The sequence below is a fragment of the Nicotiana tomentosiformis genome, chromosome 3, assembly GCF_000390325.3.
Source record: "Nicotiana tomentosiformis chromosome 3, ASM39032v3, whole genome shotgun sequence".
NCBI classification, from domain to species: Eukaryota; Viridiplantae; Streptophyta; class Magnoliopsida; order Solanales; family Solanaceae; genus Nicotiana; species Nicotiana tomentosiformis.
This window is the reverse complement of record NC_090814.1, coordinates 97,639,178-97,660,548: the sequence shown is the minus strand read 5'-3', so window position 1 is coordinate 97,660,548 and position 21,371 is coordinate 97,639,178. Positions and strand designations below refer to the sequence as shown.

Genomic DNA, 21,371 nt, shown 5'->3' with positions numbered 1-21,371 from the left:
GTATATTGGTTTTTTATTATTATTATTATTATTTATCAAAATTTACATATGTCAACTATAAAATTTGAGTATGAACCTTTTTTTAAAAAAAGTTTAAGGCCTTTAAAAAAGTTTGGGTTTAGGACTCCAATGTTTTTGAGCCGCCGGTGGTAACTGTAATAACTAATATAAAATCTGCCAGAAATTAATTAACGGCACATATTTTGCCAAAGAGGAATTTTGTTACATGAATAACCAGATAGGCTATTTATTGTCCCCAAGTGTAGGAATGGGGCCACCAACTGAACGAAAAAGCTCTGTAGTCTTAGTCCTCCAACAGGTTAATAAAAGCAAGTGGTTTCAGTTTCCCCTAGGGTCACCTAATTAATAACGTTAGTTCAGAAAGCAGTGAAATTCAGACACGGTAACCTACCCATATAGATATTCCCAATCAACGAATCTCGTGTACACCCCTCTCTTTCCTCATTCGAGCCGAGGACGGAGATATCTATGAAAAACCCATAAACGTGATTTCAATGCCTTTGATTTTACATATGGACGGAAATACTTAGAATACCCATCTCCACTGGCATTGTTTTCCCCTCATCATTTATCCCGTCACACCTCCCCTCTTATATTTTCATTTCGTCGAACAACAAGAGCTCAAAATTTGTGGGTTTCATTTTCATGTTAAGGACAGCCATCGGTGTATCCATTTTTTGCTAACTTTTGACTTTGTTTTCAAGAAGAAACAATGGCAAACACCACTACCATTGCCGCGGGTCCTACATTTTCACTGCAACACCGTGTCACTGAACGCCATCAAACACTTGGCAGGGCCGGAATCAGTACTCTACCGCAGCACCAAGCACATACGCTGTTAGTATTCTATTTCTGATCCGAGATCTGAACAGGATTTTGATTCCAAATGTGTGCATTTGATTTTACCAAAAAGCTAAAAATATTGAATTCGTTACTTGTGCTTTTGTATTATAAATCCAAATTAGCTTATATTCAACTGAAATTCCTAAGTATGAATTAGTTTGATGCTGTGCATTTACGTGTTAATAATGCTCATTCTTTAGTTTTGTATATGTGGTTTATCATTGCTGTTAAAAGGTTATTGAGTTATTGGTATATGTAAATGACCAATGAATATAGGTTCTTTACACCAGCAGCACCTACTCTAAGGAGGAGATTTTCTCCATCTATAGGCATATATCATCGGATTGGGCATTCGTTCTCTGATGGAACCTTCAACAGGGTAATGTGTTCCAGCACTGTTGAAGGTGCAGATAAGCTTTCAACCGATCAATCTCGAGTATCAAGGTAATGTAAAGAACCTCATTTTCCAATTTCTTTTTAAAACATTTTAATTAGTAATACGATTTGCCTGTAGCAAGTGTAATTCATGAAAATTGTCAGGTGGTCTTTCCTTCTGATTCTTTTAAAAGTTATTTTTCTATTAGTTAGATGAGTTTTTTCCACCTGCTTTGATGAATATATGTTTGTGGTGAAATATATTGAAATATGATTTACACGTTCTTCCTGATGCTAAATCAAAATTTTTGCGGGGTAATCATGTTTGAAGAATCTTGATGTGGTTATCAAATTCTGATACTCCATTGCACCAATTATAAAATTATACATGTGAGTTTCTGATGTTGCTGATTGTTCGTGCTTTAACTGTTTATACTCATTTTTACTGATATGCAAGTGAAGTAGTCATTTGCATTGTGCATTGTGGCTTAGTATCTTAAACACTTATGAGATAAGTTATTGTATAGTTGAAAACACAGCTAGGCAAAGATTTCGAAGTAGCAATATGAACAGAGCTGAAATAGGGGCACATGAAATACATTTGATTAGTAGGGACTGAAGAAGTTTACTGGAAATAAAGGAAATGGACTTGGCTAGCATGAGTTGGATACCCATTGAGCTAGCGAGAAGGATGAACTATGTTGTCACTTCCAGAAACTTGGATCAGTTACATTTTGAGAAAGCTCACCTTTTTGGTGGATAGTTATGCCTGCTTGTAGAATTTGGCCTTTTATTTCTTCTTGGGGATTTATCTTCTTGGTCGCAAAAGGAGCCGTAGAGGAAGTTATCAAGTCATGCTAATATTTGGCTCCTTCGCTGGCTCCAACTGAAATAAGGGGACCAAAGCAAAAAGCTCACCTAAAGAAAGGGGAAAACGTGGGTCCAATTGTGTTCACTTCTTTCCATTTTTGTTATACTGAGTGCCTTCATGGTGCATTTCATGAACATTTTAACAAAGAACTCTAGTTTTCAGCGAGCAGGCTGGAGCTTATATGAGAGCATGTCAGCTGAATCCATATTCCTTCTTAAGTATTTTATTTGCTTGGTCAGGTTAGTTAACAGGGGCTGCAAACTAATAGGATGTGGCTCCGCAGTACCAGCTCTAAAAGTTTCCAATGATGATCTTGCAAAAATTGTCGATACTAATGATGAATGGATATCTGTTCGAACAGGAATTCATAACCGTAGAGTTCTTTCAGGCAAGTCTTTCATTGACTTCAATGCTTGTTAACTGACTGGATTTTGTTGTATTCTGTTCTTTAGCAGAAAATATAGTACTTAAGTCCCATTTGGGAATGCAGTACATTTGAAAAACAAGTAACGTGAGAAAATACTTCTATTTTTTGTGAATAGTTGTAAGTACATTTAGCACCCAAGGGTGTGGCCTAGTGGTCAGTGAAGCGGGTTAGAACCATGAGGTCTTCGGTTCAATTCCCCGCGGAGACAAAAAACACTAAGCGATTTCTTCCCATCTATCCAAGCCTTGGTGGATAGAGTTATCTGGTACCTATTGCTGGTGGGAGGTAATAGGTATCCCGTTAAATTAGTCGAGGTGTGCGCAAGCTGACTCGGACATCACGGTTATAAAAAAAAAGTACTTTTAGTTCCTAGAGTTTTTATAAAAGGCTTCTTGGTTGAAGCTCAAATTTAGAGCCTTTGAAACTTTATTTCGCCTAAATATCTGTATATTTCAAAGGATATTTTTCCATTGTCATTAATTAGTAATTCTAGTTGAGGTTAATCTATAAATACCAGAAAAAATGCTTTTTAAAATAATCCTACCAAACATCAAGCAAACTACTAATATAGAAGTACTGTCGGTAAAAGCACTATATGAAAAAAAACCCGTCCAAAGCACTCCAAATGGGTCCTAATGTGTTAACGAGATATCCTGCTTCTTTGGTATACTTCTTTTCAGTCATTTCCTCAGAAATTTAAAGAGCTTTTCATACTTCATTTTACTGTACACATTTAAGTTATCTTCTGAGTAGATTGACATAATTCTACAGAATCAAATATCTTTAGGAATCATGATGCACATAGGTGTTTCTCTGGAATTTTCCTTGTTTGAATGTTTGCAGAAATAACCTTATTGTTCATTTATTCCAAATAAAAATCAACATTTAAATTTTTTGTGGATACATATGAATGACTTGGCAAATATCAGAACATGCATTAATAGGTTTGTAGCACAAACCATTTAAACTCAGAAATGCCTTTTCTGAAATGGTGGTTAAATACTTCTTTTCTTGTTTAGATGGAAAAATATGTACGTATTAACTTTTGGTATTTAACATAAACCAGCCCCAATCTGATGTATGCTTTTACAGGCAAAGACAATTTAACAGATCTGGCCGCAGAGGCTGCAAGGAAAGCTCTTGAGATGGCAGAGGTTGATCCTAATGATATTGACCTAATATTGCTGTGTACTTCAACTCCAGAGGACCTTTTTGGAAGTGCTCCACAGGTATAACTTGGTAGAATATTATCATTGTATTTCCATGCAACTGATACTGCAACAAAATTTACCTTTCTTGTGGTTTTGCCTGTCTTCAGGAGACCATTCAGAAAGAACCTGCATTAGAGCTTTCTTATTGCACACCAATAAGATGAGTTAGCTAGAGTGAAAACATGAAATGTATCGCTATGGAGCTTTTGAGTTTAGACGTTTCTTCTTTTTGCCTTCTTGTTTCTTTATTTCCACTTTATAGAACATAATTCATGCCGAGCAATTGATTCACAGTACATATTTTTTCCTTTCTTTTTAACTGTTCTCAGCATATTGTTTGATGAACTTGTCTCGTGCATTTACTAGGATTATAACTGAAAAAGAAATCGCCTTAAGGCAATTAAGTGAAGCTCTTTGCTTTTTCCGGAAAGAAGAGAAATAGCTTAAAAAAGAAAAAATTGTGTAAATCAGTCACTACCCCCTTGTGAGAAGAGAAAATAAGCACAAGCATGCAAACTATTCGCCTTTGGTTTTGTGTGTATGATATTTTTGCTTATGCCTTTACATGTTCCTGTACTATGATGTCACAATTCAATGAAGAATGATCGACAGCTTCTGAAACTTAATATAGCTTCATCAGAAGTTAAACTGTTTTTATTTATTTGTTTATTTATTTATTTTGTCATTGGTGTTATAATATTATGTCACCATGCATTTCCCTTGAAATTATGTGAAACAAAAAAATACAGTGATGATGTAATGAGAGCTCGGAGTGGTAAAATGTTGCTCTGCAGGAGAATTAATTTGAACCTTTTCCGCCATTGTGATCTTATATCAGACAATCCATATAGAAGTTCAACAACAACAATATATAGTGTCACCATGCATTTCCCTTGAAATTACGTGAAACAAAAAAATACAGTGATGATGTAATGAGAGCTCGGAGCGGTAAAAGGTTGCTTCTCAGGAAAATTAATTTGAACCTTTTCCCGACGTCGTGATCGTTCAACTCAGAGCTAAATGCTTGGCTCATTTAATTAATGAATCCTTCAGAACTGGCTGGTTTGCTGGTCACAAGTGGCTGGCCAGCAATGGTGTTGGTACTGCTAATTGTCTTTCTGATTAGTCCCAATAGTGTTTATAAAAAAAAAGTGTGTCCTGCAAACAATATGTTTGCTTATTCAAGTTATTTTGGTTCTTGTCTTTTTGAATGCTCTAGTTATATTATGCATTTCCAGCTCACTGACTTTTTGATTCTAATTTCCCAAGCTGCTGATCCAAATTACTTAAGTTGATGCTTCATCAGTTATACATTTAACCATGTTCTCTTCAGAATTTTCTTGGGGACTCTTTATCCATTCTTGTGGCACTTTCATTTACTCAGATCCAAAAAGCACTTGGCTGCAAAAGCAATCCATTGGCTTTCGATATTACAGCTGCTTGTAGCGGGTTCATGTTGGGTTTGGTATCTGCTGCTTGCTATATCAGAGGTAGAATTTTGTTAGAAATTTCTTTCTGATAATTAAATTTTTTGTAATCTTCGACATAAAGGGATCAAATGAACCAGGGAATCATCTTTTACTTGATACACCTTAAGTGATCTGTATTTGAGGTTAAACAATTTGCATTGTCTTAGATTCTTAGGCAAGGTTTTGGATGATTCATTAGAGATGATTTAAGGCGTGGAAGACAATAGAGCATACACGGGCTGGTACGGATACTTTTTCCACTTTGGGGGGGGGGGGGGAGGATGAAGGGAGAGAGAATATTTCAGGGATCAAATGAACCAGGGAATCATCTTTTACTTGATATACTTTAAGTGATCTATATTTGAGGTTAAACAATTTGCAATTGTCTTAGATTCTTAGGCAAGGTTTTGTATGATTTATTAGAGATGATGCGTGGAAGAAAACAGAACATACATGGGGAGACAAAGATTATGACATTAATCAAAGAGAGAATAATATTTTCTATTGTAATCCTGGTACAGATACTTTTTCCGCTTTGGGGGGGGGGGAGGGGGGGGGTATTTCAGTTTTCTTAAGAATGACTCAGCATAGGCTGTCAAGTTGTAACTGGGATAGTTATGACTATTGGAGGATTTTCACAACCATTTTCCCGGAAAGCTTGTTATGATTACTTGAGTCTCTAATTTTAGGATCTTTTACCTAAATTAACTCTCTGACAAGTTTTCTTTAAGCTATATTTTTTGTTTCACTTGTAAAATCTTATATGCAAGTGTTTCGTCATGTTTTCATAATTGCCTACATATGTCATGGGAGCTAAACGCTTGCATTGGATGATAAAATGTTTAACACTTCTAGATGGACCAACTTTAATCCATACAGAAAGATCAATTTTCTAGCTGAATATGGTCTGCATGTTTAATCTTTTCGTGTGGATTTAGCAAGAACAATGGAAACAATTCCAATGGATGGGTACTGGTCCAGCCTGTGGCTCCACTTCCTCCTTAAATGCTCCCTACCCTACCCTACCCACTGTTTTGGTCGAATCCTCTTTTGTCAGTGTTGCCATGAGTCTGGACTTGTTCTGAAATGTAGCTGATATCTGAGTGGCTTTTGTCCTATGCTTTCACATTCAACTTCTGGTACCCAGCTTGGTATTGAAGCCGGGGTTATCTAGTTCGATAGATGGTTCATTTGGAGATTAGTAAAGAAAGAACACTGCTATCTGCTAATAAAAACTATGGGAACAAAATAATCCAGAGTCGTTAGTTGCAAAAATAGAACAAGAAAATGCCTTATTTTCTTTGATCAGTCGTTAGTTAAAAATACCTAACTTTTGTATTATTGATGAATTCTGTTATTCTCAGTGTAGAGTTCTAAAATTTGAGGGGGATGTTTAGTGTTTTATACCTGATTGGAAATGTAGTGGCTCCTTTAATGAGTTATGCTCAAGGTCAAAAGTGATCTTAAATGTTATTAATAAGTAAATTTAACAAAGGCCTACTAATGTTCTGTGTCATAAGTTATGTGAAAAAATGATAGATCATTATCATGAAAAAACTTGAAAACTTTTAAGGTACCATTCTAAAAAATAAAAATAAATTGAAAAGTAAAGTTGAGGTCATGCAGTTTGTGGATGCTGAAAAAGTGGTGAAAGACAAATAAGATGGAAGCTTTATAAAGAATTGGGAATATATCCACGGCATTGAAAATTATCAACTTCTTGGATAAATCCTTTGGGCATATTATTTAGTGAATAGCTGTGAAATACTATTGAATTGTCAATACCAGCATAACTACGATATATTGATTTTTATATATATGCTCTGCTAAATATTGGAATTCTGCCGTGTTGCAGGTGGTGGTTTTAAGAACGTTCTTGTAATAGGGGCTGATGCTCTATCTCGCTATGTTGACTGGACAGATAGGGGAACCTGTATTCTCTTTGGTGATGCTGCTGGTGCTGTAGTGATGCAGGTATGATAAAGGAGAATGGACGAATCAATCAGTGAATACAGTATTTAGTTATTGCAGTTTTTCCAATGAATATCCTAAAGATTCTTTACAATAAGTAAAAAAGGGATTAGTCACATCTTAGCTGGTTTAAGTACCTCTAGATTCTTCTGTACTCTTCTTGAATTCTAAATTTATGGAAGTTCATAAGGTCCTTCATTTCTCTGTCAGGGTTGGGGTTGGGTTGGGGATGTTCACTGGATATGTATAATCAGCCTCGTCAGCTTTTTGGCCAAAGTATATGAGGTTTGAAGGATGATTTATGCAAATAGCCACTTTTGTGGCCTTTTATTTGGAAGTTTCAAAATTAGACCCGTGATTTGAACTTCGAAAGTGGCCACCTTGTCTAAAGTTTGAAATTGATAACTAATATCAGACCACATATTTGGAAAAGGGGCAAACTTCTAAGTATAAGGCGACAAAAGTAGCCATCTGGACTCTGACACGATACATGTGTAGAGCTTTTTCTTTCATATGTTGAAGTTGGTTTTCTTTGTTTTGCTTTCGCATTTTGGGAGTTGTAGGTGCTATGCGCTAAGCAGTTGAAATTACTCTTCCTTCGTGTCATACATTATACTTCTAGAGTAATCATAAGATAATCAACTGCCTTCAAATTGTTTATTCTTAGTGTCAGTTTATTTATGCTTTTTACTGAGTTGTCTCTCATTCTCTCCTTTTTCTTTTTAAAAACTTTTACTATGAGCCATTTCCTATGCGTTGGCTTTTCGAACCACTTTGAAATTTTCGTATTCTTGAAAGACTGATTTGTGGACCTACTCCAGCCTATTATTCACCCAAAAGATATACATGAACTTCCTTGTCAATGGAAAAATCTTGCCCAGTGTGCAGTTTAGAGTCGAGTCTTACGGGGTCTTGTGGGTACATTGCTATGTGCTATTCATGGTTAGCAAAAGAAAAGAGGAAATTGAGATTTATATCTGTAACCTTATGCTCTGTAGTCCATTCTGCAAACTTTCATGTTGCGACTGAAATTACTCCAAAGAACCCATCCATATCGTACCTATAGCTACAACAATACAAAGTTTCATTTCTGCAAACCTCAAGTCTACCTTTTTACTTACACTTCTTCTATTTGTATCCAAGAGAATACTAGTTCTAAAAGTGGGTGATTGGGCAGAGGGAATTCCTGAAATTGTGATGCTGGATTATAAGATTGTTTGATCTGTTATTTTTCAAACCTCAGCTGGTAGTAAGTGGATTACCACAAAAAAAAAATGGTACCGTTCTAAAAAAAGGTTGAAGAGTCAAGGAGGAGCAGAACAGCTTGAACTTGCCAAGAATTACGGGAGGGGTTGGTGGCAGTGATAGGAGTGTCATAAATGTGGGGAGAGAATGCCGATGGTGGAGTAAGAAACAATTTTATTTTGTTTGGAGAAAGAGGAGGGGATAAGGGCAGTGCTTTGCGCTGGTTGCGCCAAACTTTCGAGTTGGCGGCTGTGTGTGCCTACATTTTTTGCGCTAGTGAGATCAGGCGTTGGTTGGTGGGGGTTGATGTCACTCATTTTCTTTTTCTCCTTTTCTCTCTTATTTAGTTTAATTCATCCAGTTAACCATGGTTTGGTAGGTGTAAGCAGTTCGTGATGACCATGTGTTGAATATTATAGGTCAGACAGATAGGGTAGAGAGTGCCTCCCCAGGGTTGGTCTCAGTCAGCCAACAATTTCTCATGCCATTGTCTGCAGTATAGTTGGGTCTGGTATTAAGTTTGAGATGGCCAATTTGGAACTAGTTCCCCAACCTAGCACTCATCTTAAAATGATTCAACATACTCACCGTCAATGGGTGTGTCCCAAGCCTAGTCACTGTCAATGGGTGTGTCCCAGGCCCCTAGTCATATGTGCAATAAGATGGATTGCAGAAGGCAAGAATCAGTATAGGCTCAATAATGCCGCTCCTTATTTGCCTGTTTGACCTTTTTCATCTTGATGCCGATTTGAGAGTGGCTAAGCAACGAAAGAACAGAGACTTCTCTTGAATCTTTGCAAATCCATAACTGGTTGGGGTCTTCAACCAATCTAACCTTATTTGCTATTTGCAATTATATACTTTTGATATACTTCATATCTTAAAAGACAACGTAGATGCCGTTCTCACAAAAAAAGGGCAGCCCGGTGCACTAAGCTCCCGCTATGTGCGGGGTCCGGGGAAGGGCCGGACCATAAGGTTCAATTGTACGCAGCCTCACCCTGCATTTCTGCAAGAGGCTGTTTCCACGGCTCTAACCCGTGACCTCCTGGTCACATGACAGCAACTTTACTAGTTACGCCAAGGCTCCCCTTCGCCGTTCTCACAAAAAAAAAAAGGAAAAAAAGAAAACCCATAGATGCCCGTTACACTATTGATTGATGAGTGCTTTTCCTCAGCGAAGAGGTGTGACCTTGTGTCTTCTTCTTGTTTAACCCAAATTTTTGAGGCCATGTTTCTTCTTTTATTAATGTGATCAAGTTATTGTGTGCAACGCTAATTTGCTATATCCATTTCTCAAAATTTATATAAATCCATACTCTTGTAGGCCTGTGATATTGGAGAAGATGGTTTATTTGGTTTTGACTTGCATAGTGATGGTGAAGGTCAAAGGTATTTATCATAATCTTTAGGAGAAGTTCCCCTGCTTTCATCTTTAAAGGGGCACTAAATGATAGTTTTTTTATTTAGGCACTTGAATGCTTCAATCAAAGAGAATGAAACTGATCATGTATTTGGTACAAATGGTTCTGTTATTGGTTTTCCACCAAAAGGTTCCTCTTACTCTTGCATCCAGATGAATGGTAAAGAGGTCTTTAGATTTGCTGTTCGCGTTGTGCCACAATCAATTGAAGCAGCTTTAGAGAACGCAGGTCTTCCTGGGTCCAAAATTGATTGGCTGCTTCTCCACCAGGTATAACTTTCTGGGATAGATAACTCAACTGAGTCAGTCATACCTAAATGGCTAAATATGGAATGATGACATTCTTTAGAAGCAATTATGTTTTAGACTGAATGAATATACATTTTTAAACGACTAGTGACAATATGCATTGATACTTGTGATTGCCCTCCTCTCCTCTAGTTTTATATTTTATGTTACTATCCTTGATATGCTAACAGACCAGATCATGTTGTAGGGGGCCAGGGGTAGTTGTTAAAAGGAGGAGTTCTGATAGTTCAGCAAAGAATTAACCCTAAAAGTGACAGAATAATAGAATCAGTAAACTTGAAATATAATTATTTGTTCTCAGTGATGAAACATTTTAAAAAGTACAAATCTTGACCTGCAACTTCTTACTATTAAGCACGTCATGCTTACTGCTTAGTGCTCCTATCATTACATTGGATTCATTTTGCGCGTATTAAACCTAAAACATGTCCAAAAGTGTATGTGGCTAAGGGATCAACCTTTGCTTATATTACCACATAAATTTAGCTCTACTATTACTCTATACCCTGTCAAATAAGTACATGAGATTGGGGCTAGAGTTATTTTACTAAGCTATTGGATGCGTATTAACGCCTGAGAAATGCAGGACAAAATAACAAGTATACATACCACAAAATGAGTATTTTGATTGAAGAAGAAAGAAGTAAATAGTTGAGAAAAGAACGAAACGTAAAGTGAGAAAGAAAAGAATAAGCTGCTTGCTGACAAAGCTGTAAACTCTCATATTTCAGTAAAAGCACAATATGGTTATTTCCAGATTGCTTTATTAGCTTGAGCCTTGATTAATCTTTTATGATGCACAATATTCTCATTATCCAATTGCTTTATTGGCTTGTTTGTATTGTTTGATTGATAAAGAAACTCATTTCATGTTCAAGATAATATAGGTAAAATCTCCAAGCATGTTCATTCCAGCAATTATTTTTAAAAGATTTTCTTACAATTTTATGGTAGAAATACAACTTGAGATAATTCACTGAAAGTGTCTTAATGCTCCTTTTGGAATTATCATCCTGCACCACTTAATAAATACTCTCTAGGTATCACATTAATATAGGCAACTTATTGTGAATGGTTACATGCAGGCAAACCAAAGGATTATTGATGGAGTAGCAACGCGTTTGGAGGTCCCATCAGAACGTGTCATATCAAATTTAGCAAATTATGGCAATACAAGTGCTGCATCGATCCCTTTGGCACTGGATGAAGCTGTTCGAAGTGGGAAAGTGCAGGCAGGCCATGTCATTGCTGCTGCTGGATTTGGGGCTGGCCTTACGTGGGGTTCTGCTATACTCAGATGGGGGTGAATGCTGCTACGGAGTTTGGCGGCGGCCTCACATCTGGATTCTGCAGAAATCAAATAGGGACGGAACTTCTCAACATATGAATAGAGCTCAAACATAGATGGAAAGAAGAAATGATAAGGTTGCATTTCCCTTCTGCTTTTTGTTCAGTTGTAGCCTGATTTTGGAGGCTTCAATGGCGGATTCGGTCTCCCTCTCAATTTTCTGATGTATTTATTTTTCCTAACACCAATAATTATCAACATTTTGCTCCATTTGAAGTTACTATTTTTGAAGTCCATGATTTTGCAGATTTCGGCTACAATTTCTGCTTATCCCAGGCTGTCTTTTCTAGTTTGTTGACATTCAGATTGGATTTGAGAAGCGTATTTGCACTAGATTCATGATATAATATGTTGTTTCATCTTTTGACTAGTGCTAAGAAAAATGCTCATCACACTGCAAATTGTAATGTGTTTAAAATTCGAAGTAAATCGTTACGCTTGACGTAATAAAGAGTTGGTAATATGGAACAAGCATTAAGAATACTAAGACATGATTTATCTGACCTGTTAGGATTAAATCCCTCCTAAGTTTTTCAGAAGTGAGATGGTAGCTTATGTATTTGTAATTTCAAACTTTGAACAGCCAGATTGTTAGAGGAAAAAAAGGAGATGAGACATATAGTTTGGTGTCACCTTTCTGAATAAACTCAAAGGGCACATTTTGATACATTGAACATGCTTGTCATAAAACCAAAATCAATTTCTTGCTCTGAATTTCAAATAAAGGAGATATAGGCTGCATTTAACAGAAAATGTTTTCCAGATAATAAGTTATTTTTTATGTTTGATTTCCATAAAGAAATATTTCACAAAAGGGGGAAAATGACTTTCCATGTGAAAGGAAGTCATTTTCCTATCTCAACTCTTTAACTTTGAATCACTGCTTTAATCAAAGCTTAGACATTATTATCAATCTATATATTCAAAAATATCACAAACCGATTTGCTAATATTAATTATCATTTTTTAATAATTGTTTTCGAAAAAAAGCATTGTAAACACTTTTGATCCTTAAACCTTTACACACTAGAACTGTTTAAATTAACTGTGATATCAAAACGCGCATAAAATCACAACACAGAGATCTCCCGCCCCTTTACATAAGTACTCAAAATTACCGGCCAAAGAAAATAAAGTACTGAACCTGGTTTCCATTGAGCATAAATATCTTGAGCATTCTCTCCCTTTTGCGATTTCCTCTTTTCTATAATTTGTACGGCTAACCATCACTGCTTTCTCCGGCGAAATCAAGTTGTGAGTTTCCTTTCATTCTCTGCGATTCTCATATGACATAAATCTTAAACCCTAAACCCTTTTCCTTTTGATTTTTCTATCCTCTGTATAATGGAAGCCTAAGCTTATTTTTCATACTTCATGATTTTTACTAGTCAATTTGCATTCTTACTTATATTGGCTTCGAAGTTTGGCGTTTTTTATCTGCTTCTTATCTTCGTATTACTAATCAAGTTTTATTGAATATATTCATGGAAAAAAGGAAAATAAAGGAATTAGCTTTTTGAAAACAATAGTAGAGTTTTCATTTCCTTGCTAAAGGACCATTTTTGTTTATCATTTCTGAACTTCTTTGATATCCATCATGTAGTACGATTTGTTCTGGATTTAAAATTGTGGAAGGTAAATTATTTACATGTAAAGTTACAGTTAAGAAATTTTACTTACAAGCTGAAAATGGTATAGTAATTCTTTTGATGGGAAAAGTAAAAAAAGATAAATGTTGTAATTTTTACTGAAAAATGACATGAAATAATGAGAGCCTAAGCATTTTCGGCTAAGCATTTTTTTTCTCTGCTAAAGGCTTCTGATTATATCATTCTCTAATGCAGTTTGAAGTGAGCTAATTTAAGTTGTCATGTCGCTAGAGGAAATTCTTGGTGTTTTGTGATGACTATTGTTCTAGTAAATTGGTAAAGTCACTTTCGAAAATGATACATTTGTCCTCTCCAGTTGTAGTCTTGTTAAATCTTTTTCTTTAAATCTTGGCGTTTCCCTTTGCCTGGAGTATTCTCCTCCTTGGTCTTTGATTTAAAGCTCTCGTTTAGGTTTAAAGGAGTGATAAACTGCAAGGCAGAAAATATTTTTCTTGTATGAGTTTACTCCTTGAGAGGTTATATGATGCAGTCCAAAATAGGCAATTACCAATTAGCCAATTAAGAGAAGAAAAAAGAAGAGAAAAGAAAATCTGGACTCAAAATTCAAGTGAAAACGTCGACTTTACTGATCCAAAAGAAAAAAAAGAGAAAAACTGGAAAAAGAGTGAAAACATGGACTCAAGAGGCATTACAACAGCAACAAAAGATAGAAAAAACCAGGATACTTGCTGCATGAGATCAGTGTTGTGAAGGAAGTGATCTTATTGTTTAGATTTTTGGTCCGACTGGTTGCTTATATCTGCAATTTTCCAGTCTATACTGTTGGGTGCGAGGAGACCACTAAAGCAGTAGCTTTGCCCAACCCTGTAGAGTTAAAACTAAAGATCCATATTGCTGCTTTCATGTAGTTTTTATGCTGTTCTTGATTTTGAACTGACCTGTTCCTGGAATCATGAGCTGCCACTGCTTCATACTACTCTTTTTATACTACTGATTTGCTTTTTTTAAGTTGCTTTTACTATTATGTATTTATTTTGTAGGCTGGTATCCTTGGAACAGTATGAGATTCTGGTTGGCGAGAAACTTCTAGCACTCTTCCGTACCATGAAGTTTGTAAGTCTCTTCCCTTCTCTGCATATTTGCTTGCGTGCATATTTTTGGAGTACATACTAACATCATGTATTCATGGATTCCAATATTTGCAGACATGTTTAAGTGAGGGCAGGGGCTATTATTTCCCACCATGCCACATAGTCAATATAAGTGGCTTCCGGGTGTTATTTGACTGCCCTTTGGACCTTTCAGCACTCGCGGTCTTCTCTCCCCTACCAATTGTTACATCTTCTCTGCTTGATGAAAAAACTTCAAATGTTAGTGGCCAAAGTTCATCAAATTCAGAGTCTGTAAGACGGGAAGTTGGGGAGTTTCTTGATTCCAAAAGTTTGATACAGGCTGAGCCTTGGTACAAAACTGTGAAAAGCTTGCAGCTTTGGAGTATTTATTCCATAGATGTGATACTAATCTCAAGTCCGATGGGTATGCTAGGGTTACCATTTCTTACCCGCCTCAAAGATTTTAGATCGAAGGTGATGGAAGGGATATTTTCTTGCATTTATAAATAGAATTAACCTTATGCTGGTGAATTTCTTATAATGTGGTTATCTCATCAGGTATATGTAACGGAAGCAGCTTCCAGACTAGGGAAACTGATGATGGAGGACCTTGTTTTCATGCATATGGAGTTGAGACAATTTTATGGACCTGAAGAGTCTGGTTGCCCTCAATGGATGATATGGGAAAAGCTTGAACTACTACCTATGGCACTAAAGGATATTGTTTTAGGCAGTAAAGGGACAGAACTTGGTGGATGGATGCCCATATACAGGTAACACTTCTTATTTCATTTGATAGAAAGATCTGTTTTTGTCATGTTTCTTGTGGTTTGCTTTCGTCAATTAGTGTGTTTACTTACTAGATATTACTCTGCTACTTATGCCTAAGTTTTTAGATGCCTGTTGTGCCTTTTTGTAGGATGGACTTGGATGTAAATGTTCTACTTGATACAGAAACATAGAAATAATGTACCGTAAGAAATTGAGAACACATGATTGCAGGTGTCTCAGAATTATTTTCACCAATATAAACATATGCTACTTTCATTCTATATTAAATTTACTGGTTTAAGCCAGTAGTCTGTTATGATTTCTATGAAGTTGTGAGGAGTTGTGCTTTTGCAAATGAGATATCTGCTCAACGGAGTGGACATTACTGAGACATGAAAATAGTGAAGACTTTCAATTTGGGATGGGAGTGGAACTATATAGGAGTCAGTTCCTTCTCAGTACCAATACTGAGACACGTGGATGCATTTTTTTCAGTTACAAACTTACTGACTTGGAAATTGACATTTAGAAGTTTTTTTTACAGAATTTGACTATTCATCCCACAGTCTTAAAGAAAAGGACCCTGGTTCACCTAGCCAGTAGTCGAAAATGAAAAATGAAGCAGATACTTTGAAGCTCTGTGTTTGTTATGGGTTGATCTTTATATGATCTGCAAAAGTGATGGGAAATTTTTTCAGTGCAGCTGATATCAAGGGTTGCATGGAGAAGGTTCAATCCCTTAAGTATGCTGAAGAAGCCTGCTATAATGGCACATTGACCATAAAAGCGTTCAGCTCTGGTTTGGAGATAGGTGCTTGTAATTGGAATATCCTAAGTCCAAAAGGAAGCATCACTTATCTTTCTGGCTCAGTTTTTGCATCGACAACTGCTTCCAGTTTTGATTACCAAGCTCTTGAAGGAAGTGATGTTCTATTATATTCAGACTTCACAGCCTGCAATGATGTTGATAGTGAAAAGAATGATTTCCCTCCTGCTACTGCCAGTTCCTATCCAAGGTACATTCCTTTTGTATTATTCTGGAATATTATACATATAACTGAAGCTGTCCGGCATGCATAGGTGAGATACTATTTTATGGCTATGCATTTTTTTCCCTTTAAAGGTTATCTTCTCTTGTTCTCCATCCATCTTCTGATTCATGCTTTATTCATCTTCCTCCGTATCATTTACATATTTTCTGGAAGGGTAAGTAATGAGCTTTAAAACTTGGAACATGTGCAGTGATACTGGTAGTTGTTGGGAAACAATAACCGAGTCCTGGCTTGATTCAGATGAGTACTCAGAAGAGATGGAAAAAGTATCTTTTATATGTTCATGTGCTTTGGACTCTGTTAATGACGGGGGGTCAGTCCTTATTCCCATTGGACGGCCTGGAGTCATGTTGAAGCTATTGGAACATGTATCACTTTCGCTAGAATCTTCAAATTTGAAGGTATGGTGTAAAAATTGCACATGTATTCAACACGTTACCTGGATATGATCACCTAAAATTTAAAAAATACTCTTAAAGAAAGGCGACTTGCTTTAGTATATAAAAATAAAATATTTTATAAGAATATTAAATCATGAGGGTATTATATACAGTATTAAAGATTTATTTAATTTTTGAGTTCACATTTTTTGTGGTGTATTGTGATTCATCTCATAGCAATCTCTGTATTATGATCCTAGGTAAGTAAACATCCTGTGGAAAGATTTTCAGCACGTTTATTCTTTCCGATGACTGTTCATTATTCGGCTACACAATAAGCTATTCAGACAATTATTTGCTACTCCAGTAATTCTTTTTGAATGTTCTTGTTTTTGAAATATACAAACTTCAGTTATTTTTCTATTTTGAATTTGGGAGCGTGTTGAAGAGAATCTTTAAGAATAATATAGAATATTCTTAATAATTATGTTAATCAAGTGTACGCTATCTTAATCATTGTTTCATAATTAAGAATCTCAAGTGTTAGGAAACAATCAAAGAAAGAATCTCAAGAGTTAGGAAACTTGCCTTTATTTCATGTAGCTCAAAACTCCTATATAATGAGTACTTATATTGTTAGCCAAATACTTACAAGTTCAAACAAAGCTTTTCTCTCTTCTCTTCTCTTCTCTTCATCTTCATCTTCATCTTCATAATTTATTAGAATTTGACTCTTCATTTACTCGGAAAATTCAAGGATTTCCAGGAATTTACTGAAACATGAGTATACTTCTTTTTCGATCGGTATGAAACTTGAGTATACTTTCAGTGACGAGAGATCAATAGCATTTCCCCCCATCCCTTCCAATGCTGTTTGTTGGTATTGCTGTTGGAGATATAAATTCATAGTTATACTAATTGTAATCCTGATGGTAGGAAGGAATGAACATCGAGATATTCTTGTTTCCAAGATATTATACACAATCGTGGACTATTGCCATCTGTTATTAAAGTTATATTTTGAATCCGTCTCTGATCAATACACATGGACAAGAATCTTCCAATTCTCAAGTTTTGCTTCCTTTCATATCTAATTTTAGTACACTTAGTTGCGGATACCTAAATTTGCTTCAGCTGAAATATGTTTTTTATGTATTGAAACTGGGTGTTTTTATGCTGTGTAGGTTCCTATATATTTTGTTTCTTCTGCAGCAGAAGAGTTATTGGCATTTTCCAATATCATACCTGAATGGCTGTCCAGTCAACGTCAAGAAAGAGTACTACATTAACTGATCATCACTATGAATCTTGTGGATTTAATCTTTTTGCTGTTAAAACAGAAAGCTGAGCAAGTAGATATAATCCGTTTCTTTTTTTTTATGTGTGTATCCACAGCTCTATTCTGGGCAACCTCTATTTACTCATATTCAGCTGTCAAAGGAGAAAAAGCTCTTGGTATCTCCAGCAATTCATTCATTGAAATTCCTGTAAGATATATTCTGTCTCCTCATGTCGAAATATAAGCTACAAAAAATGAGCATAGTAACCTGCTTAATAACCTTACTTTAGATGCTATTTTGGCTTTGTTACACTCTTTCTATCCTTTTACATCTTTTGACTTCACTGTTGTCTTTGGTTATGAAAAAAAGAAAAGAAAAGAAAAGAAAAGAAATGTTTTTGGAGCTGCTGTTACCATCAACATCATTGGCCTAGTCTAATATTACATGCTCAGAACAAGTTGGCAGGAACCTTGCATAGCATTTTGTCCTCACTGGAGTTTGCGACTTGGCCCTGTTGTTCATCTCCTTCAACGTTGGTGTGCCGATCCTAACTCGTTGCTTATTATGGAGGTGCAGGCCTGCTATATGACTTTTCACATTCACAAATCTCGTGTATCTGGTTGTATGACTAATGTCAAGCTTGACTATATTATTGAGGTCAATGTTTCACATTTCACAGGAAGGAGCTGATATCAATTTGGCTATTTTGCCTTTCAAGCCAATGTCAATGAAGGTCCTTCAATGTTCGTTCATCTCTGGAATAAAGTAAGCAAACTCTTTTTGATCCTCTATCTCATGTGAAACAGACAGCGCCTGTCTGGCTTTTAGCTCTTTATCCTTTTGGTGCTCTATAGGTTTTCTGTTGGAGTTCGCTGAATTTGCAAGAACTAGGATTAAGAGGTGCCTTAGAAAAAAAGAAAAGTACAAGATGCTTCTTGGAAAGGGTCCACAATGTTTGATCTAAAGTCACATGGCTGCTTACCATATGATTGATTATCTTTTCTAGGTAGTTTACACTTTATAGGCGAGTTTTGAGAATTAGAGAAGAACCCAGTAGATGCTCAAGGCTGTGCTCTTGGATAGTTTACAAACCATGCCCCCTTTAAGTGTTTTGTTTTTGATAAGGTAAAGTGTTTTATTGATAAAGCAGCAAGGGTACAGCAAAAGGTTACAGAGTTCAAGATTACATCATCTGCTACATAAAAACAGAATCCAAATCAGACATATTAATCACAGTATTTTCTCTATGCCAGCAAAACAAATTTGGCAAACATCTGAATTTTTGAGAGGCAATCATCTCCTTTCTTCCTTCAAAACATCTTCTGTTTCTCTCATGCCACACTGTCCATATGATACATAAAGGAATTGATCTCCAGATCTTCTCCAGTCTTCTTTCCGTTCTTTGACCTTGCCAGCAGTGTAGTAAATCTTTGAAGCTTTCTGGATCACCTAATGAACATCAAAGATGTTTAGGAATAGGGACCATATCCCCCATGTTTGGTTGCAATGCAGCAGCAAATGATTTAACAGTTTCAAAAGAGCATTCATATAAAAAACACCTGTTACAGAGGCTAAGACTCCTTTTCTGTAATCAGCATTACTCTCCCAAATAAAATCCCTCCTCAATTAAGTGTTAGTTGTTTGTATCCAGTGAAGAAAATAAAGTAGTAACTTTTATGAGTTCTATTTCTCATTTAAAGGACGCCGGTGAGGCCGCATAGTGGTTTAGTCATTTTCTTCAGTCTTAATTATTAAGTTCACACAAGAGACATTATTTTCTCTTTCTATTTCAATTACTACAAATTCGTAGCTCTTTAATTACCATTCTGGCTTCTAGTCATTACAAATACAAACTTCATTTTCTATTTTGCAGGCTAAAGAGAGCTATACCTTTACTAAAGATACTACAACCTAAACATGTGCTGGTAGCCTCTCTCTCTCTCTCCCCTCGACCCTTTCCCACCCCGAAACCCCAACCCCAAATTTTCTGCTCCAAGATACTGAACTGTCATTCATGCTGTCTCAACTGCTGCCTCTTTTGCTTATTTCAGGTTCCTGAGGGTTTGAGGCCCCATATTAGCTGTTGGAACCCCACAATTTCAGTCAGTTATTTCTCTGAAAATGAAACTGTAGTTATACCTAAGTTGAAAAATTATGCAGATATGTACATTGCCATGGACTTGGCTCCCGAGCTGCTCAATTATACAAAAGTAATACAAGAAAATAATATTGTAAGATTAAAGGGAGAGTTGCTCGTTGAGCAGGGAAAACATCAATTAGTTATTGGAAATAAGCAAGTGCTTTCTTCACAAGACAAGCCATTGTTATTTCTGGGTAGAGTTGACGTGAACTCCCTTCTGATGGCTCTAACGAAGATGGGGATGAAAGCAACTGCACAGCATGCCCAGATTACTAATGGATCAGAAAATGCATCAATTGTATGCATCTCAGAGCCCAATGAAGCCTTGATAGAGGTTACATCAACACGAACCATGATAACCGTTGCTGATGAGAACACCGCTTCCCTGGTTAGTGAGGCTGTTCGTAGCACTTTAGTTTGTATTTGATAAAAGTTGGCCCTTATATAACCCTAGATGTCAATGGTTTAAGAAGATTGACTGATCGCTTAACAGCTTCTAGGAGGGAAATTATTTATTGAACTGGGAGTTGAAACAATGAAAGGTGTCTTTTCAGCTTTCTTTTTTCACCATCGCCGTGTGGATGGATATTGGAAGGGAAAAATGCATATTGTCAATATGTGTTTAGTTCTGTTGATTACACACGCCCACACCTCGCTCAAGCTTGAGACGAGCAACAATGGAGGTCAGCGAGATAGAGAGAATGCATAACGGAGAGAGAAAGAAAATATCTGGAATGAACCAACCAACTTTATTTGATGTGTATTAACAATATATACAAACTTGCCTAACTAAAATGAATGGCTAAGATAGCCTCTTTACAAATTAACTAACTAACCACTTTACAAGTATCTAGTCACTTTACATAATTAACCATCTCAACACCCCCCCTCAAGTTGGTGGTGTGGAAAACACTGCCAACTTGTGCAAACTGTTGAATGTTTGACTCTTGTTAGTGCTTTTGTTAGAACATCTTCAAGCTGGTCTGTAGTTCCTACATGATGCAGTGAAATCAGCCCCGCTTACTTCTCACAAACTGACAATCCACCTCTATATGTTTGGTTCTTTCATGGAACACTGGGTTCCTTGCTATGTGCATGGCAGACTGGCTATCACAGAACACCGCAATGGGCTTGGGGAAAGGAACTGTAAGTTCTTCAAACAGTGTACTAAGCCACACCAATTCCCCCACTACCTTTCTTAGAGCTCTATACTCTGCTTCTGCAAAAGACAATTGCTTCTTGGATTTCCAGCTAACAGGATTGCTGCCCAATAATACAAGATAGCTACTTACAGATTTTTGGGAATCTGGGCATGCTGCCCAGTCAGAATTACAGTAGGCCCTGATAGTATAATCTGTATCTTTAGACATGAATATCCCCAGGATTGGATCTCCTTTCAAATATCTAAGTAGATGAAAGGCTACTTTCAAGCGAGGTTGTTTGGGGTCATCCATGAATTGGCTCAGATTTTGTACACTCTAGGCTATGTCCAATCTAGTATTGGTGAGGAAAT

At 36.4% G+C, this 21,371-nt stretch overlaps 2 protein-coding genes across 2 annotated transcripts; both read left to right on the top strand.

The window, feature by feature from the left end:
* Positions 1-266: 266 nt before the first annotated feature.
* LOC104119676 (beta-ketoacyl-[acyl-carrier-protein] synthase III A, chloroplastic-like) lies at positions 267-11,759 on the top strand. The gene is made up of 9 exons (XM_009631248.4): positions 267-858; positions 1,141-1,308; positions 2,350-2,498; positions 3,630-3,766; positions 5,133-5,238; positions 7,073-7,191; positions 9,761-9,825; positions 9,904-10,126; positions 11,251-11,759. Exons 1-9 carry the CDS (start codon positions 734-736, stop codon positions 11,470-11,472), a joined length of 1,314 nt encoding a protein of 437 aa, XP_009629543.1. The 5' UTR covers positions 267-733; the 3' UTR covers positions 11,473-11,759.
* Positions 11,760-12,522: 763 nt separating this feature from the next.
* LOC104119677 (uncharacterized) lies at positions 12,523-20,473 on the top strand. Its single transcript, XM_009631250.4, has 12 exons — positions 12,523-12,767; positions 14,164-14,236; positions 14,329-14,709; positions 14,794-15,008; positions 15,705-16,022; positions 16,249-16,459; positions 17,623-17,715; positions 17,834-17,925; positions 18,171-18,288; positions 18,398-18,483; positions 19,592-19,643; positions 19,770-20,473. Exons 2-12 carry the CDS (start codon positions 14,228-14,230, stop codon positions 20,283-20,285), a joined length of 2,091 nt encoding a protein of 696 aa, XP_009629545.1. The 5' UTR covers positions 12,523-12,767; positions 14,164-14,227; the 3' UTR covers positions 20,286-20,473.
* The last annotated feature ends 898 nt before the right edge of the window (positions 20,474-21,371 follow it).